Source organism: Chiloscyllium plagiosum, unplaced genomic scaffold (genome assembly GCF_037043375.1).
Source record: "Chiloscyllium plagiosum isolate Xiang-an unplaced genomic scaffold, Cpla_swu_hap1 HiC_scaffold_9, whole genome shotgun sequence".
Classification (NCBI taxonomy): domain Eukaryota; kingdom Metazoa; phylum Chordata; class Chondrichthyes; order Orectolobiformes; family Hemiscylliidae; genus Chiloscyllium; species Chiloscyllium plagiosum.
Genome location: NW_028270147.1, coordinates 120,067,640 through 120,093,900, shown reverse-complemented (window position 1 = coordinate 120,093,900; position 26,261 = coordinate 120,067,640). Strand labels below are relative to the sequence as shown.

Genomic DNA, 26,261 nt, shown 5'->3' with positions numbered 1-26,261 from the left:
TCTCTGATCAAGTCTACAGGATTGTTAAGGGGGAGGGAGAACAGTTAGAAGTCGTTGTACACATCAGTACCAATGACATAGGTAGGGAAAGGGATGAGGATCTGAAAAGAGAATATAGGTCATTAGGTTGGAAGCTAGAAGGCAGGACAAGCAGACTAGTAATCTTAGGATTGCTACCGGTACCACATGCTAGTGAGGCTAGGTACAGACAGCGAGTGCAGATGAGCATGTTGCTGCAGAGCTGGTGTGGAAGGGAGGGCTTCATTTATGAGGATCATTGGGATACCTTCTGGGGAAGGTGGGACCTGTACCATTGGTGCCCCACCACCTGAACTGGAGGGGCACAAATATCCTGGCAGGAGGTTTGTTAGAGCTCTTCAGAAGGGTTTAAACTAGATTGGCAGGGGGGTCAGAAACTAGGCTATGGATCAGATGATGGAGTAGTTAGCGAACATCCAGATACAGCATATAGAGAGTCTGTGAGGAGGGAGAGACAGTTGATGGGACAAGGTGCAGTAAGTGTGATGGGTTGAATTGTGTCTATTTTAATTCAAGAAGTGTCAGGAATAAGAGTGACAAACTCAGAGCATGGATCAGTACTTGGGGCTATAATGTTGTGTCCATTACAAAGACTTGGATATCACAGTGGCAGGAATGGTTGTTGGATGTATCAGGGTTTAAATGTTTCAAAAGGAAGAGGGGTGGAGGTCAAAGTGATGGAGGAGTGACATTGTTAATCAGGGATAGTATCACAGCTGCAGAAAGGGAGATCGTCAAGGAAGGTTTGTCTACAGAGTCAGTATGGGTGGAATTCAGGAACAGGAAAGTTGCAGTCACTTTACTGAGAGTTTTCTACAGACCCCCCAAAGCAACCACGACATGGAGGAGAAGATTGGGAGGCAGATTTGGAAAAGGTGCACAAGTCACAGGGTTATTGTCATGGGTACCTTTAACTTCCCTCATACTGACTGGAACATCCTTAGTTCAAACAGTTTGGATGGAGCAGTTTTTGTCAAGTGTGTCCAGGAAGTGTTCTTGATGCAATATGCTGATAGTCTGACTGGAGGGGAGGCCATTTTGGATTTGGTGCTTGCAATGAACCATGTTAGGTATCAGATCTCTCTGTGGGACAGCATTTTGGTGATAGTGATCACAACTCACTGACCTTGACTGTAGTCATGGAGAGGAATAGGAACAGATGATATAGGAAAGTGTTTAATTGAGGAAAGGGAATTAGAATGCTATTAGGCAGGAACTGGGGACGCTAAATTGGGAATAGATATTCTCAGGGAAATTCATGACAGAAATGTGGGGGCTGTTTAGGAAGCACTTGTTGATACTGCTGGAGAGGTTTGTCCTGCTGAGGCAAGGAAGGGCTGGGAGGTTGAAGGAACCATGGATGAAAATGGATGTGGAACATATAATCAAGAGGAAGAAGAAAGCTTACTTAAGGCTGAGGAGACAAGGAGCGGACAAGGCTTTAGAGGGTTACAAGGTAGTCAGGAAGAAACTGAAGAATGGAATTAGGAGAGCTGGAATGGGGCAGGAAAGAGCTTTAGTGGGTAGGATTAAGGAAAACCCTAAGGTGCTCTACACTTACACGAGGAACAAGAGGATGGCCAGTGTGAAGGTAGGGATGACCAGGGATAGTGGAGGGAACTTGCACCTGGAGTCAAAGGATGTAGGGGAGGTCCTTAATGAATACTTTGCTTCAATATTCATTACTGAGAGGGACCTTGTCGTTTCTGAGGACAGCGTGAAACAGACTAAAATACTAGAACTGGTTGATGTTAGGAAGGAGGATGTACTGAAAAGTTTGAAAAACATAAGGATAGACAAATTCCCTGGGCCAGACAGGAGATAATCTAGGTTACTACGGGAAGTGAAGGTAGAGATTGCTGCACCTTTGGCGATGATCTTTGCATCCTCACTGTCCACTGGAGTCATGCCAGATGTTTGGAGGGTGGCAAATGTTATTCCACTCTTCAAGAAAGGTAATAGGGATAATCCTAGGAATTACAGACCAGTCAGTCTTACGTCAGTAGTGGGCAAAGTATTGGGGAGGCTTCTGAGAGACAGGATTTATGATTACTTGGAAAAGCATAGTTTGATTAGAGATAGTCAGCATAGCTTTGTAAGGAGCAGGTCATGCCTCACAAACCCTATTGAATTCTTTGAGGGCGCAACAAAACACATTGATGAAGATAGAGCAGTGGATGTGGTGTACATGGATGTTAGCAAGGTATTTGATTAGGTTCCCCATGATAGGCTCATTCAAAATGTAAGGAGGTAGGGATATAGGGAAATCTGGCTGTCTGGATACAAAATTGGCTCACCCATAGAAGACAGAGGGTGATAGTAGATGGAAAATATTCAGCCTGGAGCTCGGTGACTGGTGGTGTTACACAGGGATCTATTCTGGGGCCTCTGCTCTTTGTGATTTTGATAAGTACTTGGATTAGAAAGTGGAAGGGTGTGTTATAAAGTTTAGGCAAAGGTGAGGACTGCAGATGCTGGAAACCAGAGGTTAGATCAGAGTGGTGCTGGAAAAGCACAGCAGGTCAGGCAGCATCCGAGGAGCAGGAAAATTGACGTTTTGGGCAAAAGACCTTCATCAGGAATGGAGGCAGGGAGCTTCTGGGGTGGAGAGATAAATGGGAGAGGTGTGGGGCTGGGGAGAAGGTAGCAAAGAGTACAATAGGTGAATGGAGGTGGGGATGGAGTTGATAGGTCAGAGAGGAGGGTGGGGGATGGTAGCAAATAATACAGTAGGTGAATGGGGGTGGGGATGGAGGTGATAAGTCAAAGGGGAGGGTGGAACTTCCCACCTCTCAGCTCCACCCTCGCCTCTGACCTATCAACTCCATCCCCACCCCCATTCACCTACCGTGTTAGAAAGTTTGTCAATAACACAAAGGTTAGTGGAGTGGTGGATAGTGTGGAGGGCTGTTATAGTTTGCAAAAGGACATTGACAGAATACAGAACTGAGTTGATAAGTGGCAGATGGAGTTTAACCTGGAAAAGTGTGAAACGATTCATTTTGGAAGGTCAAATTTGAATGCAGATTACAGGGTTAAAGGCAGGATTCTTTGCAGTGTGGAGGAACAGAGGGATCTTGGGGTCCACATCCATAGATCTCTCAAAGTTGCCACCCAAGTTGATAGGGTTTTTAAGAAGGCATATGGTGTGTTGGCTTTCATTAACAGGAGGATTGAGTTTAAGAGCTGCGAGGTTATGCTGCAGCTCAATAAAGCCCTGGTTAAACCACACTTGGAATATTGCGTTAAGTTCTGGTTGCTTCATTATAGGAAAAATATGGAAGCTTTCAAGAGTGTGCAGAGGAGATTTACCAGGATGCTGCCTGGACTGGAGGGCATGTTTTATGAAGAAAGGTTGAGGGAGTTCGGGCTTTCTCATTGGAGTGAAGAAGGATGAGAGGTGACTTGATAGAGGCGTACAAGATGATAGCTTAAAAATGTGTTGCTGGAAAAACGCAGCAGGTCAGGCAGCATCAAAGGAGAAGGAGAATCGACGTTTCGAGCATAAGCCCTTCTTCAGGAATCTTCAAGCCCAACACATTTTTAAGCTCTGATCTCCAGCATCTGCAGTCCTCACTTTCTCCACGTACAAGATGATGACAGGCATAGATAGAGTGGATAGCCAGAACCTTTTTCCCAGGGCAGAAAGTGCATAATTTTAAGGTGGTTGGAGGAAGGTTTAGGGGAGATGTCAGAGTTAAATTCTTTACACAGAGAATGGTGGGGGCGTGGAATGCACTGCCAGCGGTGGTAGTAGAGTCAGATACATTAGGGACATTTAAGCAACTCTTGAATACGTAAATGGAGGATAATACAATGTAGAGTATATAGGTTAGTCTGATCTTATAATATGATAAAAGGCCAGCACAGCATTGAGAGCTGAAGGGTCCATATTGTGCTGGACAGTTCTATGTTCTATGTTCTGTGTTCTATGGTCACTGGTCCCAAAGTGCTCCCCCAATGACACCTCCATCAACTGTCCTGCCCTATTTCCCAAGAGTATGTCATGTTTTGCCCCCTCCCCTGGCAGAGACTCAATACACTGCTTGAGGAAACGTTCCTGAATGCACTTAACAAATTCCAGCCCATCTAAGCTCTTAACGTTCTGGCAGTCCCAGTCTATGTTAGGAAAATTGAAATCCCTTACTATGACAACCCTTTGCTCATGCAGGTCTCTCCATCTCCCTGCATATTTGTTCATCTAATTCCCATTGACTTTTTGGGAGCCTGTAGTTCAACCCCAATAAGGTCACCATGCCCTTCTGATTTCTTAGCTCCATTCACAAAGCCTCACTGGATGACCCTTCAGTTATTTATTTTCTGACTACTGCCATGATACTCACCTTAATCAAAAATGCAACTCCCCCTCCCCTTCTTCCATCACCTCTGTGCTGCCAGTCCTGTCCCTCCCTGAACAATGTTTCTCTAATGGCTATAATATCCCAGTCCCACATACCTATCCATGCCCTGTGTCATTGGCCTTACCTGTCAGCCCTCTTGCATTGAAATAAATGCAATTTAATTCAACAGGTATTCCTTGCTCCCTGCCACATTCCTGCCTGATCTGTCTCTTCAACTTACTATTTCTGATTACTCTATCTCCTTTGAGCCTCGCACTTGCCTCCCTGCTGTTGAGGCTCCCACCCACCTGCTAATCTACTTTAAACCCTCCCTTGTAGCACTAGACTCTGACCACAGCAGAAAGCCCCAGTGTAAAAAATAACTGCAAAGTCTGTCAGAGCGCAAGGTTGCAACTTCACCAAGAGAGGAAGTGAAAGAAAGAGCTCGGAGCAGCTGGACGTTTGTTACTGAGACGAGAAAAAACTGTGAACCGTCTGCACTCCCTGGAATCTGACAGCACAGGGGGATGGCCATTCAGTCCATCATGGCTGTGAATGACCCAAATAGTCCCACTGCCCCTCTCTCTTCACATCACCAAGCAGGTCTTTCCTTCTCAACTCGAATTCCAATTCCCTCTTATTGACCTGGGTCCACAGCACAAGACTCCCCTAACCTGGGCTCCCAATTAACATCTCATTCACTCATTGGGAAACAAACTGCCTGGCCTGGGAAATGGAGCTCAGGACACTGAACAGTCCCTCCCCCCCTGCTGAGGTACACTTCATGCTGGGGGTCAGTTTCACGGAGTCTGAAAGTACATTCCAAATTCACCCAAATTCCCATTCTGTGTGTGGAATGCTCAAGCCTGTCTTCAAGATATCCCATGGCAGGAGCCATCACCATTCTGTTCAATTCTGTCCCACTGTTCTAAGTTCGATAGACTTTGAACAAATCCAGCAAGTTAAAAATGTGAACTATGAAGCACTGTGGGACATCAAAAGCAGCACAATTGTACTTCAGTACAAAGTGCAACATCATGGCCCATTGTAATCCCCCATCTACAAATTATCATCAAGCCAGGGGATCAACCCTGGTTCAGTGGAGAGTACAGGAGGGCATGTCAGGAGCAGCACCAGCCATACCTGAAGATGAGTTGTCAATCTGGTGAAGTTACCAAATAGGACCACTTGCTAAACAACACATGCTGCAAGTTTATAGACCAAGCTAAGCAATCCCAAACCAATGGATCAGATCTAAGCTCTGTTGTCCTGCCACATTATGAATGGTGGTGGACAATCAAACAATTCAGTGAAGGAGGAGGCTCCACAAATATACCCATCTTCATTGACGGAGGAGCCCAACACATCCAGAGCAAAAGGTAAGACAGAAGCATTCACAACAATCTTCTGCCAGAAATGCTAAGTGGTTGATCCGTCTCGGCCTTCTCCAGTGGTCCCCAGATATCAGTGTTCAACCAATTTGATTCATTCCATGTGATGTCAAGAAATGATTGATAGCACTGGATACTGCAAAGGCTACATGCCCTGACAAAATTTCAGCAATAGCACTGAAAATATGTGCTCCACAAACAGCCACTCCCTGAGCCAAACTGTTCCAACAACATTGGCATGGACCCAGCAATGTGGAAGTTTGCTCAGGTAGTCCCTGTATATAAAAAGCCCGATAAATCCCACCTGGCATATCAGTCTGCTCTCGATCATCAGCAAATTGATGGAAGTTGTCATCAACAGTGCTATCAAGCAGCATCTGCTGAGCAATAGCCTGCTCAGTGACACACAGTTTGGATTCCATCAGGGGCCACTCAGTTCCTGACCTCCTTACAAGTTTGATCCATCATGGACAAGAGAGCTGAATTCCAGGTGAGGTGAGAGTGACAACCCTTGACATCAAGGTCGTAATCGACTGAATGTGGCATCAAGGAGCCCTGATATACCTGACACATAGGAAGATGGTCATAGTTGTTGGAGGTCAGTCACTTTACCTCCAGGATATTTCTGCAGGAGTTCCTCAGGCTCCTGTCCTCAGCCCAACTATCTTCAGTTGCTTTATCAATGACCTTCCCTCCATCATATGTTCACAAGTGGGAATGTTTGTCAATGATTGCACAGCATTCAGCACCATTTGCAAACCCTCAGATACTGAAGCAGTCCATGTACAAAAACAGCAAGACCTGGACAATATCCCGACTTGAGCTGATGTGTGGCAAGGAACATTCACACCGTAAAAAGGCCAAATAGTGGCTCTCGCCATCAAGACAGAATTTAGCCATCATCACTTGAAATTTAATGGCCTTACTGTCACTGAATTTCTCACTACCAACATCTTAATTGTTAATAGAAACACAAATGAGCTCACCAAATCGTTAGAATGGTTTCATGAGAAGGTCAGAGGCTCATCTCCTGACTCCCCAAAGCCTATCCTCTATCTACAAGGAACAAGTCAGGCATGGAATACTCCCCACTTGCCTGGATAAGTGCAACCCCAATAACATTCAAGAAGCTTGACACCATCCAGTGCAAAGCAACCTGCTTTATTTGCACCACAAATATCCATTCCATCCACCAGCAACACTCTGTATCAGCAGTGTGGACCATCTACAAGATGCACTGCAGAAGTATATCAAAGCTCCTTAGATAGCACCTTCCAAACCCATGACCACTTCTATCTAGAGAGACAAGGGCAGCAGATACTTTGGAACAGCACCACCTGAAAGTTTCCCTCCAAGCTATTGACCACCGTGACTTGGAAATATATCGGTGTTCCTTCACTGTCGCTGGGTCAAAATCTTGGAAATCCCTCCCTCAGGGCATTGTGGGTCTACATGCAGAACATGGACTGCAGCAGTGCAAAAAGACAGCTCATCACCATCTTCTCAAGGGCATTTCAGGGTGGGGATAAATACTAGCCCAGATAGCAACACACACATCCCATGTATTAATTTAAAGGATTTATTAAAATACAAGCAACAAGATTGGGAAATGGAAATCAGGGTTCTAAGCATTCCCTCTGCCATCCTGAGGTCTATGTTTACTGGTTTCTATTTGAATGTCCAGTGGGAAACAGTGATCATGGTGAGTGTGGGGCTCAGTTCCTTTCTGTTGTTTCTTATTGTCCAGCCCTTATCCCAGGAAAATACCCTGACATAGAGCCTGATCGTGGAAGGTGAAGGAGAGGGGAAGGGATTGGGTCATGTTGTAAATGGAGAGGATGGGTCAGTGGGTCAGAGCCTGTCCTTTCCCTCCAGCTCACACTGATGGCCTGAGGATCTCCTCTCTCTCCTGGGCCTGCATGGAATGAGCTTTGTGTCCAAACCAGTCACCAGTGAGAATAGGCCAACAGCACAGAACCGCCCTTCATTTGACAAGAATCTGCCTGTCTTCCTGAGAGATCAAACTCTGGTCAATGTGAGAAATGAGGCCTCACTCCAGGAGATGACATGCTTCTGGGGTCAGGGGTTAACATCAGTTAGAGGGGCTGAGCAGAGGGAGATTTACCTTGCATTTAACTATTGCCATTAACAACACTGTGGGAAGGAGCGCGACAGAAAGAGATAGATAGAGAGAGAGAGACAGGCAGACAGAAAGAGATGGATGGAGAATGTGTGTGAGACAAGTGGGGTGGAGGAGCATCTGAAAAAGAGTGAGATTGGGGGAGGGGGTGAGAGAGAGGGTAGGGTTCAGTGTGATCGAGAGAGACGGACAGACAGACAGGAGCAGGAGATGAGACAGAATGACACAGAAGGAGAGAAAACTGTGAATGAAGGGATATAAAGAGGGAGAAAGAGAGAAAGTAGGAGGAATAGAAAGGGACTGATACTCAAGTGGAGGCTTTTAACTGGAGCGAGAGAAGGAGCGAGTGAGGAAAATGGAGTGAGAGATGGAGAAATGGAAACAGACTGAGGGAGAGTGAGAAAGTTGGAGAGACTAACTATGAGAGAGAGAGAGAATACGAGAGAAACTGAGAAAGGGTGAGAGAGAAAGAGGTGGTAGATGTGAGACAGCAAGAGAGGGAGAGAGACAGAGAGAGAGAAAGAGAGAGACAAAGGGAGAGACAGGTTCTGGTTACCACACTTTCAGCAGGATGTGATTGAAAGTGAGAAGGTGTGGAAGAGATTTCCCAGGTTGCAGCCTGGCCTAGAGGGTCTGAGCTATGAGGAAAGATTAGAAAGACTGGGGTTGTTTTCCTTGGAGCAGTGAAGGATGAGAGGGGACATGATAGAGGGGTATAAGATTATGAGGGGTAGAGGTAGAGTGGATAGGAAGGCACTATTTCCACATGTGGAGGGGTCAGTAACCAAAGGCACAGATTGAAGTTAATAGACATGGACATATAGAAACCTAGAACAAGTGTAGGCCATTCAGCCCTTTTGAGTCTGCTCTGTCATTCAGTATGATCATGGCTGATTCTCTCTCTCAAAGCCATATTCCTGCTTTCTCCCCATTCCCCTTGATCCTGATAAAACGTCTTTTTTTCTTGAATATATTCAATGTCCTGTCCTCCACAGCCTTCTGTGTGAGAGAATTCCACAGATTGACCATCCTCTGAGTGAAGAAATGTTTCCTCATCTCAGTCCTAAATGGTCTATCCCATTTCCCACGAGACTGTGTCCCCTGGTTCCAGACTCCCCAACCAGGGGAAACCTCCTCTCTACATCGAGTCAGTCCAGCCCTGTTGGAATCATATACATTTCAATCCTTGCAAACCTCAGTGAATCCAAGCCCAGTTGAGGAATGAGGCTGAGAGGAAAATTGAGAAGAAATGTTTTCATCCAGAGGGTGGTGGGAGTCTGGAACTCACCGCCTGAAAGGCTGGTTGACTCACAAACTCTCGGAACATTGAAGGAATATTTAGGTATTCACTTGTCTTGCTGTAGCCTCCAGGGCTATGGATCAAGAGCTGGAGAATGGGATTAGTGTCATCAGTTCATTGTTGACCAGCACAGAAGCAATGAGTCAAATGGTCTTATTCAGTTTGTTCACTTCAATGACTGTCTGAGACAGAGAGAGAGAGAGAGAGAAGAGGAAGTGTGAGGGACTGACGTGGCTCTCTCTGCCTGATGCCATTTACATACTGAGGAACACCCAGTCAGACTCTCACAGGCTGCAGCTTTATAAAGCAGAGCCAAGTGAAGGGAGAGTTTATCAGGAACCAGGGACAGGAGCACACACCATGATTTCACACATCCAGCTGATCTGGTCCCTGGCATTCTGTGTTGCAGGTACAAATCTCTCTCCTTCCACCTTGAATCTTTAGCTGCTCTCCATTTCACTCCAATTCTACTGACTTGTGATTGAAGGAAAAATGCTGAAACCAGAGGAATGCTCAGTGTCTCCAACAATCTCTCATTTGACAGGCTCTTTCTGTGACAGTTCTGACTTCACTGTGTTTCTCTCTGACCCCTCAGGTATCAGTGGGGACATCATCATGAGCCAGTCTCCCCCGGTGCTGTCAGTGAGACTGGGACAGACTGCAACCATCACCTGTACGGCCAGTCAAAATATTGATGATGATCTTTCCTGGTACCAGCAGCGAGAAGGTCAGAAGCCCAGTCTCCTAATCTATGGTGCAACAACTCGATTCACAGGAGTCTCTGAGCGATTCACCGGCAGTGGATACGATATAGAATTCACCCTGACAATCAGTAATGTACAGGAATTGGATGTTGGTGACTATTATTGTATGCAAGATGAAGCCTACCCTCTACACAGTGATACAGAGCCATACAAAAACCTGAGTAGACAGAGGATCATCTCCTGCATTTACACATACCACAGTTACATAAAATATATAATAATAGACACACAGTCCCACCTCCTGTACTGACAAATTCATAGCTTATATATAAATGAAACTGAACAAATTATCCCATGCTGGGATTGTCACGGTCCACTACACACTCCAGTCCCTGTGGTGTCCACCGTTCACTGACGGCCTCAAGTTTCCCTCTTCCACTCCATGGCTACATGGGAAGAGCAGCTGCAAGATTTAACATCGAAAAATAAATTTCACAAACTGCACAAGCTCAGCTGGAAACAACTTAGTGTGAGAGAGATAGAGAGAAGAGAGAGAAAGAATGAGAGAAAAGGAGAGAAAGAAAGACATGAGCGAAACAGAGAGACAGTGAGAGACAACAAAGAGACAAGGAGAAGGTGAGAATGGTTGAGACAGACAGAGAGAGGGAGAGGGTGAGAGAAACAGACAGAAGCAGAGAGCAGAGGTTTTTGTGCAGCCTCTGCACTGGGAGCTCTCACTGTGGTACACGTTCGGTAAAGGAACCAAGCTCAGACTGAGTAAGTAAAGCTCAATCCTCTGTTATTAACCCTGTCAAACATAATTTCTAAAACACAAATGTTGAATTGTTGAAGGTGTTCGTGGGGAGCTGCAGTGAATGAAATAGTTGATTGAGGAGCACTGTGTCTAACAGGGTGTCCAGCTGTATTTCTTTAGTTCTGTTGCTCCCTTTAAAAAAACAAGATATAAGTCAGTCAGTTTTACTCACCGTGTGGAGGAGCTCTGTCCATTTGCAGCCTGTGGTCCCATTCCTGCAGCATGGAGTGAAATCAGTGAGTAGCCTCCTGCCAGTCTCAGTGTGACGGACACAGGCAGAGTTTGATGTGAGCTCTGGCTCCCTGTCCTAGTCTCTGATCTCACTGACCTCAGCAGCAGCAGCAGCAGCACAGTGAGACACCGAGCTCCCACCTCCCCCAGCTTTAACTCTGCTTAATTACACAATCACAGAATTGTTACAGCATATAAGGAGGCCATTCTGCCCATCTTGTCTGCACTGGCTCTCTGAATGCGCAATTCACTGAGTGTCATTCTCCTGCCTTCTCCCTGTCACCCTGCACATTGATCCTTTTCAAATAACAGTCTCATTCCCTTCAGAATGTTTCAATTGAAGCTGCCTCCACCACACTCTCAGGCAGTGCATTCCACACCTTAACCACTCACTGGCTGAAAATGTTTTTCCTTATTTGACTTTTGCTTCTTTTACCAATCACTTCCAATCTGTGGCCTCTTGCTCTCAATCCTTTCATGAATGGGAACATTTTTTCCCCGTTTGCTCTGATCAAACCCGTCCTGATTTTGAATTCCTCGAACAAATCCCCTCTCAGCCATCTCTTCTCCAGTCTATCTTCATAACGGAGGTTTCTCATTCCTGGAACAATCTTTGGAAATGTTTTCTACCCTCGCTACAAAACATTGACATCCTCCTGAATTATTTACATTATCTCACCCCATCAGGATTTCACAAACCTCTATCTGGTCACTCCTCAGCTTCCTGTACTTCAGGGTCCAGCCTCTCATAGTCATTGAGTTGTATAGCACTGAAATAGACCCTTCGGTCCAATTCGTCTGTGCCGACCAGATATCCTAAACTGATCGAGTCCCCTTTGCCAGTATTTGGCCCATATCCCTCAAAATGCTTCCTATTCATGTGTACATCCAAATGTCTTTTAAATGCTGTAATTTTATGCGCCACATTCACTTCCTCTGGCAGCTTGTTCTATATATGCAGCACCCTCTGCATGAAAATGTTACTCCTCGGTACCCTTTTGAATCTTCCGCTCTCCTCTTAAACCTATGCCTCCAGATTTGGACTCGCCCGTCTTAGGGAAAAGACCTTAGCTGTTTACCCTTTCTGTGCCCCTCGTGGTTTTTTAAATCTCTGTAAGGTCACCTCTGAGCCCCAGACCATTCAGTCTCTCCCTCTTGCTCAAACCTTCCACTCCTGGTAAAATCCTTGTAAATATTTTCTGCACCCTTTCCTGTTTAATAACATCCTTCCTGTGTATCCGAACTGCTAGGACTCTGTTCGACAACACTCCCCAGGGCCTTACTATTAATCCCCAGGGCCCTACCATTAATCCCCAGGGTCCTACCATTAATCCACAGGCCCTACCATTAACTGTGTAAATCCTGCCTTTCCAAAATGCAACATCTTGCACTTATCTAAATTGAACACCATCTGTCACTCCTCAGCCATTGGCCGAACTGATCAAGGTCCTGCTGTACTGTGAGATAATCTTCTTCATTATCCACTTCACCACCAATTTTGATGTAATCTGCAAACTTACTAAATTTACCTACTATATTCACATCAAGATCATTTATTTAAATCATGAAAATAGTGGACCCAGCACCGATATTTATGGCACATCACTGGTCACAGACTTCCAGTCCAAAACGCAGCCCTCTACCACCACTCTTTGTCTCCTACCTCAAGTCAATTTTTTATCCAAATGACTAGCTCAACCTGGAACTCATGTGACCTAACCTTCCTACTCATTCTACCATGGCTAACCTTGTCAAATGCTTTGTTAAAATCCAGGTGGACAATGTCAATTGCTCTGCCTTCATCAATCTTCTTTGTTTCCTCTTCAAAAAAACTCAATCAAGTTAGTGAGATATGATTTCCAATCCACAAAGCCACATTGACTATCCCTTTGGGTACTCCAGTTTCCTCTCACAGTCCAAAGATGTCTAAGTTAGATGGATTGGTCATGCTAAATTGCCCAAAGTGGACAGGAATGTGCAGGTTAAGTGAATTAGCCATCTTTAAGGGGACCTATTCACTCCCTAGTTACACTTTTGCCCTTTTCTTATTTACAATATTTCGACCACTTCTGTCTCAAAACAGCCAGGAATTGAGTGCCATTCCTCAAATATACCTCGACTGTCCCTGAACTACGATCTCTATTATTCACTTCAGGACTTTGCTGCAACCTTTAACCCCAGTTCATTCACACTGATGTGTTCTTACCCAACGGAAGTCTGTGTTTTCCCAAGTGAATCATTTCGAATCTGGATTGTCCTTTTTTCCTTTTCCATGGTCACCCTCAACCTTATGATACAATGATTACTCTTCCCTTAATGTCCTCTCACTGACACTTGATCTACTTGGGCCTCCTCATTCCCAAGATCCAGGTATAACAGAGCCTCCTTTCTCATTGGACTGGAAACACACGGCTGGAGAAAGTTCACCTGAGCACCCTCTCACAACACTGGCCCCTCTCTGCCCCCCTTCACAATGATACTATCCAGTCTATGAGGATAATTAAAGCTCTTCCCCTCCCCACCCCCCCAGCCACCCTATTTATAACAACTCTACGTAGTGATTTGACAGACCCTGTAAATTCCTTGCAGATTTGTTCTTCTACATCCTTTTCACTTGATGGTGATCTTTGGACTGCACTGAGGATTCTGTGAACCTTGGTGTTTCTCTCTGATATTCCCCCCTGGCTACCACAGCCCTACCAAGTCAGTTTAAACTCTCTCCAAAGCAGCAACAAATCACCCCACAAGGAACTCAGTCCCAGCTCTGTTCAGGAGCATCCCATTCAGTCTGTACAGGTAACATCTCACCCACAGCCAGGCCCAATGCCCTAAGAATCTAAAGCCCTCCCTGCTCGACCCTCTTTTCAACCTCTTATTCATCCGTCTTATCTTCCTGTTTCTATTCTCACTTATTTGGGGCACTGGGAGTAATGTGCACATGCCTACTTTTCAGCTCCTGCTCTGAACTCCCTCCCGACCTCCCTAAATTCTGACTGCAGGACTACATCCCTTTTCTCCCTCTGTCACTGGGACCGATGTGGACCACGACTGCTGCCTGTTCCCCATCTCCCCTCAGGGTGCTCTGCAGCCGTTCAGTGACATCCTTGACCCTGGCACCAGGGAGACAACACACCATCCTGGATTCCCATCTGCAGCTGCAGAAACACTTATCGATTGCACTCACTCTCAAATCTCCTTTCACTATCGCTCTTCCAGTCTTCCTTGTGCCCCCCTGTACAGCTGAGCCCTCCCCATGGTGCCAGGGACTTGGCTCTGGCTGCACTCCCCAGATGAACCATCATTCTCACCAGGATTCTGAACTGAATCCTGGTTGGACAGTGGGATGCACTCAGGGGATTCCTGTACTAGCTGCCTGGTCCTTTTGGACTGTCTGCTGCTCCCCCATTCCCTTTCTCCTTGCATACTCTGAAGCTGCAGAGTGACCACATCTAGAAACGTGCTCTCCACGGAGCTCTCAACCTCACGGACACTCCGCACTGACACCAGCTGCTGCTCAAGCTTCGAAACCCGGAGCTCCAACTGCTGTCACTGACCGTCCTACTCTCATGGTCTTCTAGGATCCCCGGAAGCATCCTGAAGTTCCCATATGGAACACACTGGCTCCACTCCCTGGTTACCTCTTGGCAAAGTTCTGATGACAAATAGCTACAGCAGGGCTCACAGTCCCGTGCTTTCAGTATCCCAGGATTTGGAAAACTGAAAGACAATTGGCCCTTAATTAGAACAGAATCAAGCCATTCAGCCCATCGAATCTATTCTGCTATTCCATTATGGCTGTGATATTTTTCAAGCTCATTCTCCTGCCTCCCTCCACAGCCTTCAAACCCATTACCAATCAAGAACCTATCTCTCTCTGTTTTGAATTCACTCAACAACGTGACCTCCACAGCCCTCTGTGGCAATGAGATGCATAGATTTTGCACCTTTTGGCTGTAGAGATTCCTCATCACCTCAGTTCAAAAGAGTCATTCTCTGACCCTCACATACTTGTCTCTGCAACGAGTGGAAACATTTTCTCCACATCCACACTATCCAGGCCTCACAGTATTCTGAAAGTTTCAATCAGATAGCCCTTCACTCTTCTAAACACCACAGAGTACAGCCCTAGAGTGCACAAACAGTCCTCATATGACATGCCCTTCATCTCTGAGATCATTCAGACTTTTCTACTTCCCCAGCACATTTTCCTTAGTAACGTCCACTACACTCACCTCTCCCCCACTGTCATTTAGGCTGTCCCTGATTTCTCTTATCAGCCATAGTTGTCTCATAATCCCCTTGGTATGTATGTTTGTCCTTGGGCTGAATTTCTGCTGTCCCTTCCAAATGATCCCCCAAAATCTCCTGCCATTGCTTCCCTGCTAGACTCCCCTTCCAATCAACTCTGACCAGCTCCCCCTTCATGTCTTTGTATTTATCTCTATTCAAATGCAATACAATTACATCTGATTCCAGCTTCTCCCTCTCATACTGCAGGGTGAATTCTGTCACAATACGGTCACTGCCTCTGAGGGGGACCTTCACATTAAGATCCTCAATCAAGTCTGCCTCATTACACAAGACCAAATCCAGAATTGCCTACTCCCCTGAGGGCTCTACCAGAAGTTGTTCCAAAAAACAATCATCTTGTAGATGTTACATGAATTGCATTTCTGGCGATTGACTACCAAACTGGTTTTCCCGTCCACCTGCATATTGAAGTCCCCCATTCATATTGCAATGAGGCCTTTCTTACAGGCCTTTTCCATCTCTGGTTTATTTTCTTCCCCACATCCTGATTACTGCTCATGTGCCTGGACATTACTCCCATCAGGGTCTTTTTCTCTTGTGCTTGCTCAACTCTACCCGTACAGATTGTATGATTTCTGACTCTATGTTACTTCTTGCTGTCTCTGCTGATGGAAATCAGTCCTTCATATCCACTCTCCAGGCCCTCCCTCATTTTACACACCTCAATCAAATCTCCCCTCAGCCTGTTCTGTTCGAACGAAAACAGTTCCAGCCAATCCAATCATTGCTCAAAGCTAAAACTCACTATTCCTGATAAAATCTTCAAAAATCCCCCGTTTCTTTTCTATTGGGATCACATCCTTCTTGACCCACACATTGTCCGTACACTCTCACCTTACAGGGGTCACGGGGTCATTAGGAGCAGTGACCCTGGGTAACCCTGGGACACTGAGTGTCTTTGCAGCCTCACCCTTGACCTCAGCCCAGTTGTTGCAGCAAGGTTTGAAATGTAATCTAGAATCTTCTACACAGACACTGAACGTGACTCCTTCCTGAAATGTTTGGATCTAAGTCTGCTCCAAGGTTTGTGTATAAAGTTCTTCTGATCTGTGGGTTTTTAAAAGAGGTATTGAGCTCCATCCCACTTTCCAACTCTTGCTCCATAGCTCTGGAGGTTTCAATGTTTCAAGTGAATATCCAAGTGTTTTTTCAATGTGATGAGGGTTTCTGCCTCTCCCACCCTTTCAGACAGTGAGTCCCAGATCCCACCAGCCTCTGGGTGAAAGCAATTGCTCCTCAAACCCTGCCCCCAGTTCATTTTAATCTCGCCTGATTATTGCCCTCTGTGCTGATGGAAATCAGTCCTTCCTACCCATTCTATATAAGTCCCTCATCATTTTAAGCACCTTAATCAAATCTCCCTTCAAACCAATCATTCCTCAAACTCCTGCTTTGTCACAAAACCCTCCTCTGTCCCCGTCTCTATTGGGATCACATCCTTCCTGTAATGTGTTGACCAGAACCGTACACAGTTCTCTCACTGTGCTCTAACTGGGATTTTATACATTTCCAGATTAAACAAACTCCTTGCTTTCACTGTCAACCAAAAATGGAAAATACCCATCTGCTTTGTGATCACCTTATCCCCCCTTCATACATCTCATCTGGAGCCAGAGAGGATCACAAAATGATGTTCACAGTCTCTGCATTTCTCCATCCCTACTCTCAATCTCACTGAGTTCTGATCACTGTCAATGAAATGATCCCCCATTGATAGCCCTTCCAGCTGCACACATTCATTCCCTAAACAATAGTCCAAAACTGTCCCTTCTCTTTCACCATCACCATCTCAGGAGCAATTAGGGATGGGCAATAAATGCTGACCCTGCCAGTGACACTCACATCTCAAAAAGCAATTTCAAAAATGTCTGTTCTTTTGTTGGGGTTGTTAGGTATTGAGTGCAAAACTTCAAGCAAATTGTTTGTTAGTTAAAGTTCATAAAATTGAAATCCCTTTGAATGGCAGGGATTAAAATTGTTTCTCTTGTCTTTCAGGCCGTGAGAACTCTCAGCCCAAGCTGACCCTGCTGCCCCCCTCCCCAGAGCAGGTCAATGCCAAGGGCACTGCCACCCTGGTGTGCCTTGCGAATCACTTCTATCCTGATGAGCTGGAGGTGCAGTGGAAGAAGGACGGTGCAGTCATTTCGGACGGGGTTCAGACCAGCAGCTACCTGCGAGCTTCGGACAGCACCTACAGTGTCAGCAGCCTGCTGACCCTCTCTGGGTCTGCATGGGAGTCCAACGCTCGCTTCTCCTGTGCCCTCACACATGTGACCCTCCCCTCTCCCCTCAGCAAGAGCATCAGGAGATCAGAATGTGTGTAGAATGTTTGAGACAGTCCACAGAGGAGACACAACTTTAAATAAAACAGGGCTGAGCTGGCAGGACAAAGATCATTGTCAGCACTGAATTTCAACTCTCTTCCTTCTCAGGACTGGCTCAGAGACATTTCTGAGGTTCAGGGGTTTGTGCAGGTAACTGGGACAGTATACAGGGAGATTTACTCTGGATCTAATCTCATGATGCATATCCCTGACATGGGAGTATTTCTTGGGGATAGTGTAGAGGCAGCTTTACTCTGTATCTAACCCCATGCTGTCCTTGTCCTGGGAGTGTTTGATTGGGACAGTGTTGACTTGTGATACCAAGTAAAATCTCTCGAAGATGCTGAAGACTGTCAGCTGCACAAAACAATGTGAACCTCCGAAGTCTCTGCTTCAGTAAACCAGATCTCCTTCCTGCTCAGCCACCAGTTCCAATTTAAGGTTTTGTCACTGTGTAAAGGGACAGTATTCTCATGTTACTGAGAAAATCTCCACAAGTGTTTTCCTCAAGCTCCATTGTGGCTGTGAATTTGTGCAGCTACCTCTGTCTGGGCTGTTAATTGCAGTCTGTTTTTTATCAATGTCAATCTGAAAAAGGGAATAAAGGTGAAGAAGATTCAGTTGGTGTCTTGTGAGTACTTTGGAAATGACCATCAGCCACTCAGTTATTTGGCAGGATTTCAGCAAATGATTGTTTTGATTGGCTGCCTGGCCGGTCAATCAATGACACATCGGCTGAAGGTTGGGCTGAGAGCCAATCATCAATCATTTTCAAATGATCCCTTTGGTCTGGAATTTGTTGAGTTTACAAGATTCTAAACAGAACAGAAACTAAAAGCTGCTGTGACCACAATCATTGCAATCTGAGGCATTCACTCTTCACTCCGTTGGTCCAGGCCCAGCTGGTGGGATCACACTCTGCCCTCTCTGCTGTCCAACACTGAAATCAGCTTCGGCCAATCTCAGATGTTAGTAGCTGCAGTCGTAATGTTCATTTCTCCCAGCTGAGCCTGTTACTCACAATGGGAACTCAAAACTGAACTGAGTAAGGCCTTCGTTCAGAGAGGATCAGTCAGGATCTTATATCACACATGAATGACCCTGTTGGAAGTGACTAATACCCAATGTTGTCTGGAGGTGTGACTGTCAGTGAGGTGTGACTGTTAGTAATGCTGTCTGCAGATGCATGTCTCTGAGTGCCACAGATGACACCAAAATTGAAGGTGTAGTGGACAGCGAAGAGGGTTACCGCAGATTACAACAGGATCAGGACCAGATAGGCCAATCGGCTGAGAAGTGGCAGCTGGAGTTTAAGTCAGATAAATGAGAGGTGCTGCATTTTGGGAAAGGAAATCTTAGCAGGATTTATACACTTAATGGTAAGGTCCTAGGGAGTGTTGCTGAACAAGGAGACCTTGGAGTGCAGGTTCATAGCTCCTTGAAAGTGGGTCGCAGGTAGATAGGATAGTGAAGAAGGCGTTTGGTATGCTTTCCTTTATTGGTCAGAGTATTGAGTACAGGAGTTGGGAGGTCATGTTGCGGCTGTACAGGATATTGGTTGGGCCACTGTTGGAATATTGCATGCAATTCTGATCTCCTTCCTATCGGAAAGGCGTTGTGAAACCTGAAAGGGTTCCGAAAAGATTTACAAGGATATTGCCAGGGTTGGAGGATTTGAGCTATAGGGAGAGGCTGAACAGGCTGGGGCTGTTTTTCCTGGAGCGTCGGAGGCTGAGGGGTGACCTTATAGAGGTTTACAAAATTATGAGGGGCATGGATAGGGTAAGTAGGTAAAGTCTTTTCCCTGTGGTCGGGGCGTCCAGAGCTACAGGGCATAGGTTTAGGGTGAGAGGGGAAATATATAAAAGAGAGCTAATGGGCAACTTTTTCGCGCAGACAGTGGTACGTGTATGGAATGAGCTGCCAGAGGAAGTGGTGGAGGCTGGTAAAAATGCAACATTTAAGAGGCATTTGGATGGGTATATGAATAGGAAGGGTTTGGAGGGATATGGGCCGGGTGCTGGCAGGTGGGACTAGATTAGGTTGGGATATCTGGTCAGCATGGACGGGTTGGACCGAAAGGTCTGTTTCCATGCTGTACATCTCTATGACTCTATAACAGTTCCCTCGTTAATGTCTGTGGATGTGTGCCGCAGCTTTGCAGCATGCCATCCCCCCTTGAGTTCGATTTCCGTGTGAAACCTTGACAGAGGTGATGATTTCAGATTTGTTTTGAAGAGGGGAAGGGAGGTGATGTGTTGTGATCATATCCTAGGCCCCATTCCCATATTCCAGTTAAACCTGGATTAAGAGGATGCTGTGGTCAGTGATTCCATAACTGAGATTTATACAAGCACTTACTATTGACCCCAATTCTGTACAGAATGTTGACATCAATCGAATGGTTTGAAGTGAATGTGAAAGAATTGGGATCTTCCTTTACATCTAGCTGTAGGGTCTGTGGTGTGGTGTGATCACAGGACACAGGCAGACCAACAAATGTAAGTTAGTTCACTGTTGAAAATGCAATTGTTACAATTTCTTTAAATTCATTTGTGGGACTTGGGGAATGCTGGCTGGCCAGCATTGATAGCCCATCTCTATTTGCTCTTGAGAAGGTGGTGGTGAATCGCTGCAGTCCATTTGCTGTGGGTTGACCCACAGTACCGTGAGTGAGGGAATTCCAGGATTTTGACCCAATGACTGTGAAGGGTTGATGCCAGGTGGTCCATCCAGTTTCATTCCTTTGTTGTAACTTTCTAGCAATTGATACAACTGAGTGGCTTGCTAGGCCATTTCAGGGGGCAGCTGAGAGTCAACCACATTGCTGTGGCTCTGGAGTCACACATAGACCAGACCAGGTAAGGAGGGCAGATTTCCTTCCCTTAAGGACATTAGTGAACCAGATGGGTTTTTCTGATAATTATTTAACTCTTAATTCCAGATATTATTTTATTGAACTCGAATTCCACCATCTGCCATAGTGGGATTCAAAACCAGAACATTATTCTGAGTTTCTGGATTAATAGCCAAGTGATAATATCATCTCCCCAGTAAATATTAGCTGTCCCCCAGAGATGTCTCCTCCAGGGTGAACAACTGGGGGCAGCTGGGCATTACAGTTAAATACACCAACAAAAGGAACCTGTTCACTGGGACAACACACTGCTGCAAGTTAAGCATACAATTTTCCCAAATGTTAACTACATTTAATATGAAACCTGTTTGAAAATTAAAGAAACAAGGTACAGGCAGATCATTTTTTCTGTGTGTATTGTGCAAATCAAGTCCTTTAGCTGATCCAAAGTAAACTGAATCACTTAAAACTGTATCCCAACTTCTGGATTCCCCCACAAGAGGAAACACCCCCTTGGTATTCATCTGTCACATCCCTTCAGGATCTCAGTTAGTCCAGCAGTATCTGTGGAGAGAAAAACAGAGTTAGTATTTCGAGTCTGGTATAACTTATTCAGAAACCCTAACTCTGTTTCTCTCTCAACAGATGCTGCCCAACTTAACTGAATTTCTTCAGGATTCCCTGTTTTTCGGTTCGGATTTCCAGCATCCGTAATCTCTTGCTTTTATCCAGCAGGATCTTGTCTGTTTCAATAGGATCACGTCACATTATCTAAACTCCAATGTGTACAGCATGTCCAACTTTTCCTCAGGGGATAACCCCCTCATCACAAGAATGAGTTAAGTGAACTCTTTCTGAACTGTTTCGAACATAATTATGTCCTAAGATACAGTAGTTTAAGTAGGACATTCAGCCCATTAAGTTCACTTCACATTTCAATGAGATTATGGCTGATCTGATAATCTTCAACTCCATTCTCCTGTCTTTTCTCTGCAACTCTTGATATTCTTCATTGAGACCAAAATGATACATCGCTCACCAGATAAGGCTTCATCAACAGTCCTTTGCATTAAACACTAACACTCCATCTATCATGCCTGCTTGGCACTGTGGCTCAGGGATTAACACTGTGGCCTCACAGCACCAGGGAATCAGGCTCATTTCCTGTTTTAGGTGACTGTCTGTGTGAAGTTTCCACATTACCCTGTGTCTGTGTGTATTTCATCTGGGTGCTCTAGTTTCCTCCTACAGTCTAAAGACATGCAGCTTATGTGGATTGGCCATGCTAAATTGCCCATTGTGTCCAGGGTGTGCAGGCAAGATGGATGATGCATAAGAAATGTCGGCTTACAGGAATGGGGTAGGTTTGGGTGGGATTCTCTTCAGAGGTTCAGTGTGTACTTGATGGGATAAAATGGCCTTCTTCCACACTATAGGGATCCTATGATCTATGACCTTCCTCATCTTTTGCTGTTGCTGTATGCTAACTTTATGATTCATGTACCAGGACCCCCAGATCCCTCTGTGCTTGCCTGCAGAAAGGGGATATAAATAAAATGCTTGCTAAAGGTCTTTGTGCTGGTCAAGGGTTAGGACATGACAAGAGGACACTTGCTAGATGGAGTTCTTGCTGGAAGAGGAGGTTAGGAGAAAGTAATCAGTACTTTCCAGTGAGTTACTCATCAACAGGTGGTTGTGGTAAGTAAAGGATTTGCGCTATGAAAATGCAGGAATAGGTACAGGCCTCAAGAGGAAAGGACAGGAAAATATCTGCTCAGAAACTGCTTTGAGCAGAGAGCAGTCAGCAGGTACTGTGCTCACAGCAGCTAAGGCAGACTGGGAATGTTCAACTCGAATGTCTCAAAGCTACAAAAGTATCACCTGAATATGAGACTGAAGATGAAACCTCAGGGTTTGTCATCAGTGAAAGGAAACCGGGAAGCTGGGCCCCAGCAGGGTGCAGCTGCTCTAGGATGGTCACCCACTGACATTAAGAAAGGAATGAGAGACAAACCCCACACTCTGACCCTGAACCACCCAACCACCCGATGCACCATTCGGTTCAACCCAATCTGCTCAGTTTCCATCTCCCAGGAAATAGTCAGCAGTTCACGGTATCTGTACCTGTCTGTGTTCTGAAATGATGGCACTTGTTCTGCGGATTTCACATTCAGCTTTCTCTAACTCCCTGTGAGAAACCTCCTTTATCTGCAATAGCGGGAAAGCAGAGATCAGAGCGAGAGTCTCAATCAGCATCAAACAATAACCACACGGACAAGGCCTCTACCCCACATGTCAGGTTCTCCTCACCCCCACATCCCCCACCTCTCCCTGCCCTGTGCTGACTCCTCCTTCTCCTCCTGTCTCCTTTTCCCATCTTCAGTCTCCACCAGCCTCTGTTTGGTTTGGAGGAGCTCCTTATTGAGGACATCAGCCTTGTCTTCAACCTGAGTGGGCAAGATGGACACAGTGTGAGGGACCGAGCAGAGGATTCCCTCCAAGCCTCCGGACAGTACGATTGGACACTCAGGCACTCTTTCCCAATTTCAGGGGGCTGGGGAGGAGGGGACAACTTCTCGCTCTGGAGATAGAACTGCATTCAATTGCCCAGCTTCTAGCCACCCTGTCAATGAGCACACCCTGCAGTCTAACTGATCAAACACATGATGTGGAGGTGCCAGTATTGGCCTGTGTTTGATGAAAGTTAAAAATCTATGACACAATGATCTTTTGGTACAAATTCTGTGTCCTAGGATCCTGCTCCACTAGTTCCCTGACAAAGGAGCAGTGCTCCGAAAGCTTGTACTTTCAAATAAACCTATTGGATTATAACCTGGTGTTGTGTGATTTTTAACTTTGATAACACACAGGCCTTTCTATTGGGATATACAGCATGACCAGCCTGGGCTCTCTGCTTCCAACCAGAATGTTGTAGGTTCAAGTCCCGTGTCAGAGATTTGAGAATGGTGTTGAACTCTGACAATGTGGCGTACACAGTGAGGGGAATGCGGCACTGTCACACAGACTGATTTTTGGATGACATTAATCCTGCAGGCCCCCTGCCCTCTCAGACGAGTGGGAATCTTGTCCTGGGATAATTTGGAAGGGTAGAGAAGGTCTCCACTTGCTGAGTGTCAGTTGCTTCCCCAGTCCAACCCCCAGCCCCCGTACCTTTCCCATGTTACAACCGTGGCGATATTTCAAAAAGACTGAAGCTGCTGAAAACCAATTTTGTGACACCCGGAAGTTGTGAAAGGGCCACACAAATGCAAGGTTGTCTTTCGATTTGGGATTTTGGATCAGAGGGTGAAGAGCAGTGATATCCCTTACCTGATCCAGATCACTCCTGAAGTGCTCTTGCAGCTCATAAAGTCATGAGCCACTCTGTTCCCATCCCCTTCCACTGTCACAGAGTCTGGGAACCAGTTGTGAAGTAACTCTCTGAACCTTGAATGTGCCTTCAAGGTTGTATTGCCCCTTTGCCCCTCACAACATACCTCCCTTGTTTAAAATCAAGAATGAATCATTAATCTCTGGGAGAACGTCCTCCTTGGCAACATTGAGACTGATGACCACCTCCTCGGTGGGCTTTGAGTGTGAAGGTCAATAACACTCTCATTGGGACTTGATCTGGGTTGTCTCCAGTTAGTTTGCGTTTTTGTTTCAGGCCCAGGCAGGACTGACCAACCTTTGACCCCGTGATCTAACTGCGATGAAGGGTGGGCTGTGCCAGGCTTCAACACACTGGTCTGTATAATGAAGCAGGGATTGTCCATTTCACAAAAGAGTGAAAGAAACGAACAAACTGGGTGGGTATTCACGCCCATCCCGATCCTGAGAGGGGAGAGAGAAGCAATAACATCACCAGACAGAAAGGATACTCCCAGAGAGGGAGAGAGAGCATTAAAAGTGAGACCCCTCAATGAATGGGGACAGAATCAGCAACACTCCCCAGAGCGAGAGAGGAGACAGTAGCGGTGACATCACCTGGGGAGGGAAAGGGGACTGTAACTACGATGCTCCCCAAAGAGGGAGAGGGGACAGGAACAGTGACACTCCTCAGGGTGGGGAGGTCAGGAATTGCTTATTCCCCATTTTCTCACTGTGCTGTGACGTATGTTCCTGGGAAATTAGATTGTTTATATTTTCACAGTTGACGAGGTGATTCTCTAACAAGTATTCCAATTCCATATTTCCTATCACAGCAGATCCACTGAAGATCACATTTTCATTTGGAGGTTGCCCAGGTTTCTGTCCAGGCTGATGCAGCATGATCTACCAGTGCCGCTCCTATTGGGCTAAACCATCACACACCAGGGAATCTGACGGGCACTTTCTCTTTGTGCTGGCAAAGGGAGGGATTTGCTTTTACTGCAACGGTGGCCAAAGAAATGAGTCAGTGGAGGTAGTTCCAGCTGAACATAATGTTCTGATGTTCATGATGGGATTAATCTCGACAGTTCCCACATACCTTTACACCGACAGTGGAACAGGAAGTCACCACACAGTGGTCTCCTGGCTCACACTGAGACACGAAGTTGATGGTATAACTGCAGAGAGCAAAACAATGGCTTGGACTCACTGAACAACCAGAGGCTTCAGCCAACAACTGGGTCACAGGCAAATGGAGGGTTGTGTAAACTCTCAGGATCTCAGGGAACAAACACAACTACTGAGCTACAAAACCGAACAGGAGATTTTTATTACAGATTAGCAATCCAAAAATCAATTCCAAACACAATATTTATATAACCTGGGAGAAATCTCATTTTCAAACAGCATTCCAAACAGGATAGTAAGATGAGAATTCAAACAGCCACTCAGCCCGTCACTCAGTGTTGAAGACGCACTGTCCTCATTTGCAAACCTCTTAATAATACGTAAGGGGAGAGAAATATTGAAAACCGTATTACCACGAGTGAGTGTCCATTAAAAATGGGAGCCTTGATGTTAAATGATCCCAGCCATGAACAACACTGATGCATTTACATCATCAGCTTCTTAAACAATATCAAAAAATCTGTGGTCTAGAAAGAGAAAAAAGGACAATGTGCAGATTGTTGAACAGGCCCCTACACCTGGGCCTGAGGCAGGAGCCCAAGCTCCAACACACTGGCCTCACTTCACACCAACCTTCACACAGTGTGGGGTCATGAACTCAAGCCATCAATTCCTCTGGGACCGGGACGGAGTGAGGGAACAGTGAAACAGCTGCCCTCTAGTAGCTGGAGAATGCTTGCCCTTCTGTTGAAGAGCATGGATAAAATCCCTTTCCATTCCTCAATGAAAGGTATAAACAGAAAAAAACAACGAAGACACCCCAGAACTGTCCCCACCAGACATTGCCAGTACAGGGACAGCACCGGGTGAAACACAGAGCAAAGTCACACTCTGCGCTTTCAAAACAGAAAATAAAGCTGCCTTGACTTTATTGAGCAAAAATAAAGATGTTATTACTCGGGAGAAAATCAAATAAACAAACAAAAAAAATGCTCTCCCTTGACTCCGTCCCCACCAACCTGTTTTGGGCAGGGACCAGAAGGAACTAAAACAAAAATAAACGTGAGAGAAATCAAAAACAAATAAACAAACAAAGAACCAACTAACTGAGTAAATCACCTCTGCTCTATGCCCATCCATCACTCCTGGGGCAGGGACAACAATGCTTTAACATCCAGGACGTTTCCCTGCTCATTTCAACTCAAGATAAAATTCCCCTCACACCGATCCCCATCAAGCGCATCTGAGACAAGAACAGTGCGGGGCTAAAATACAAACCTTCGTGCTTTTTCCAAGGGGAAACTCCCCTT

At 45.8% G+C, this 26,261-nt stretch overlaps 1 gene segment (V, D, J or C); it reads left to right on the top strand.

Moving 5' to 3' along the window:
* The first annotated feature begins 9,583 nt into the window (after positions 1-9,583).
* LOC148149290 (Ig kappa chain V region Mem5-like) lies at positions 9,584-18,214 on the top strand. The segment is given in 4 exon segments: positions 9,584-9,619; positions 9,806-10,100; positions 10,657-10,691; positions 17,266-18,214. Coding segments are annotated over 3 exon segments (639 nt in total).
* Positions 18,215-26,261: the final 8,047 nt, after the last annotated feature.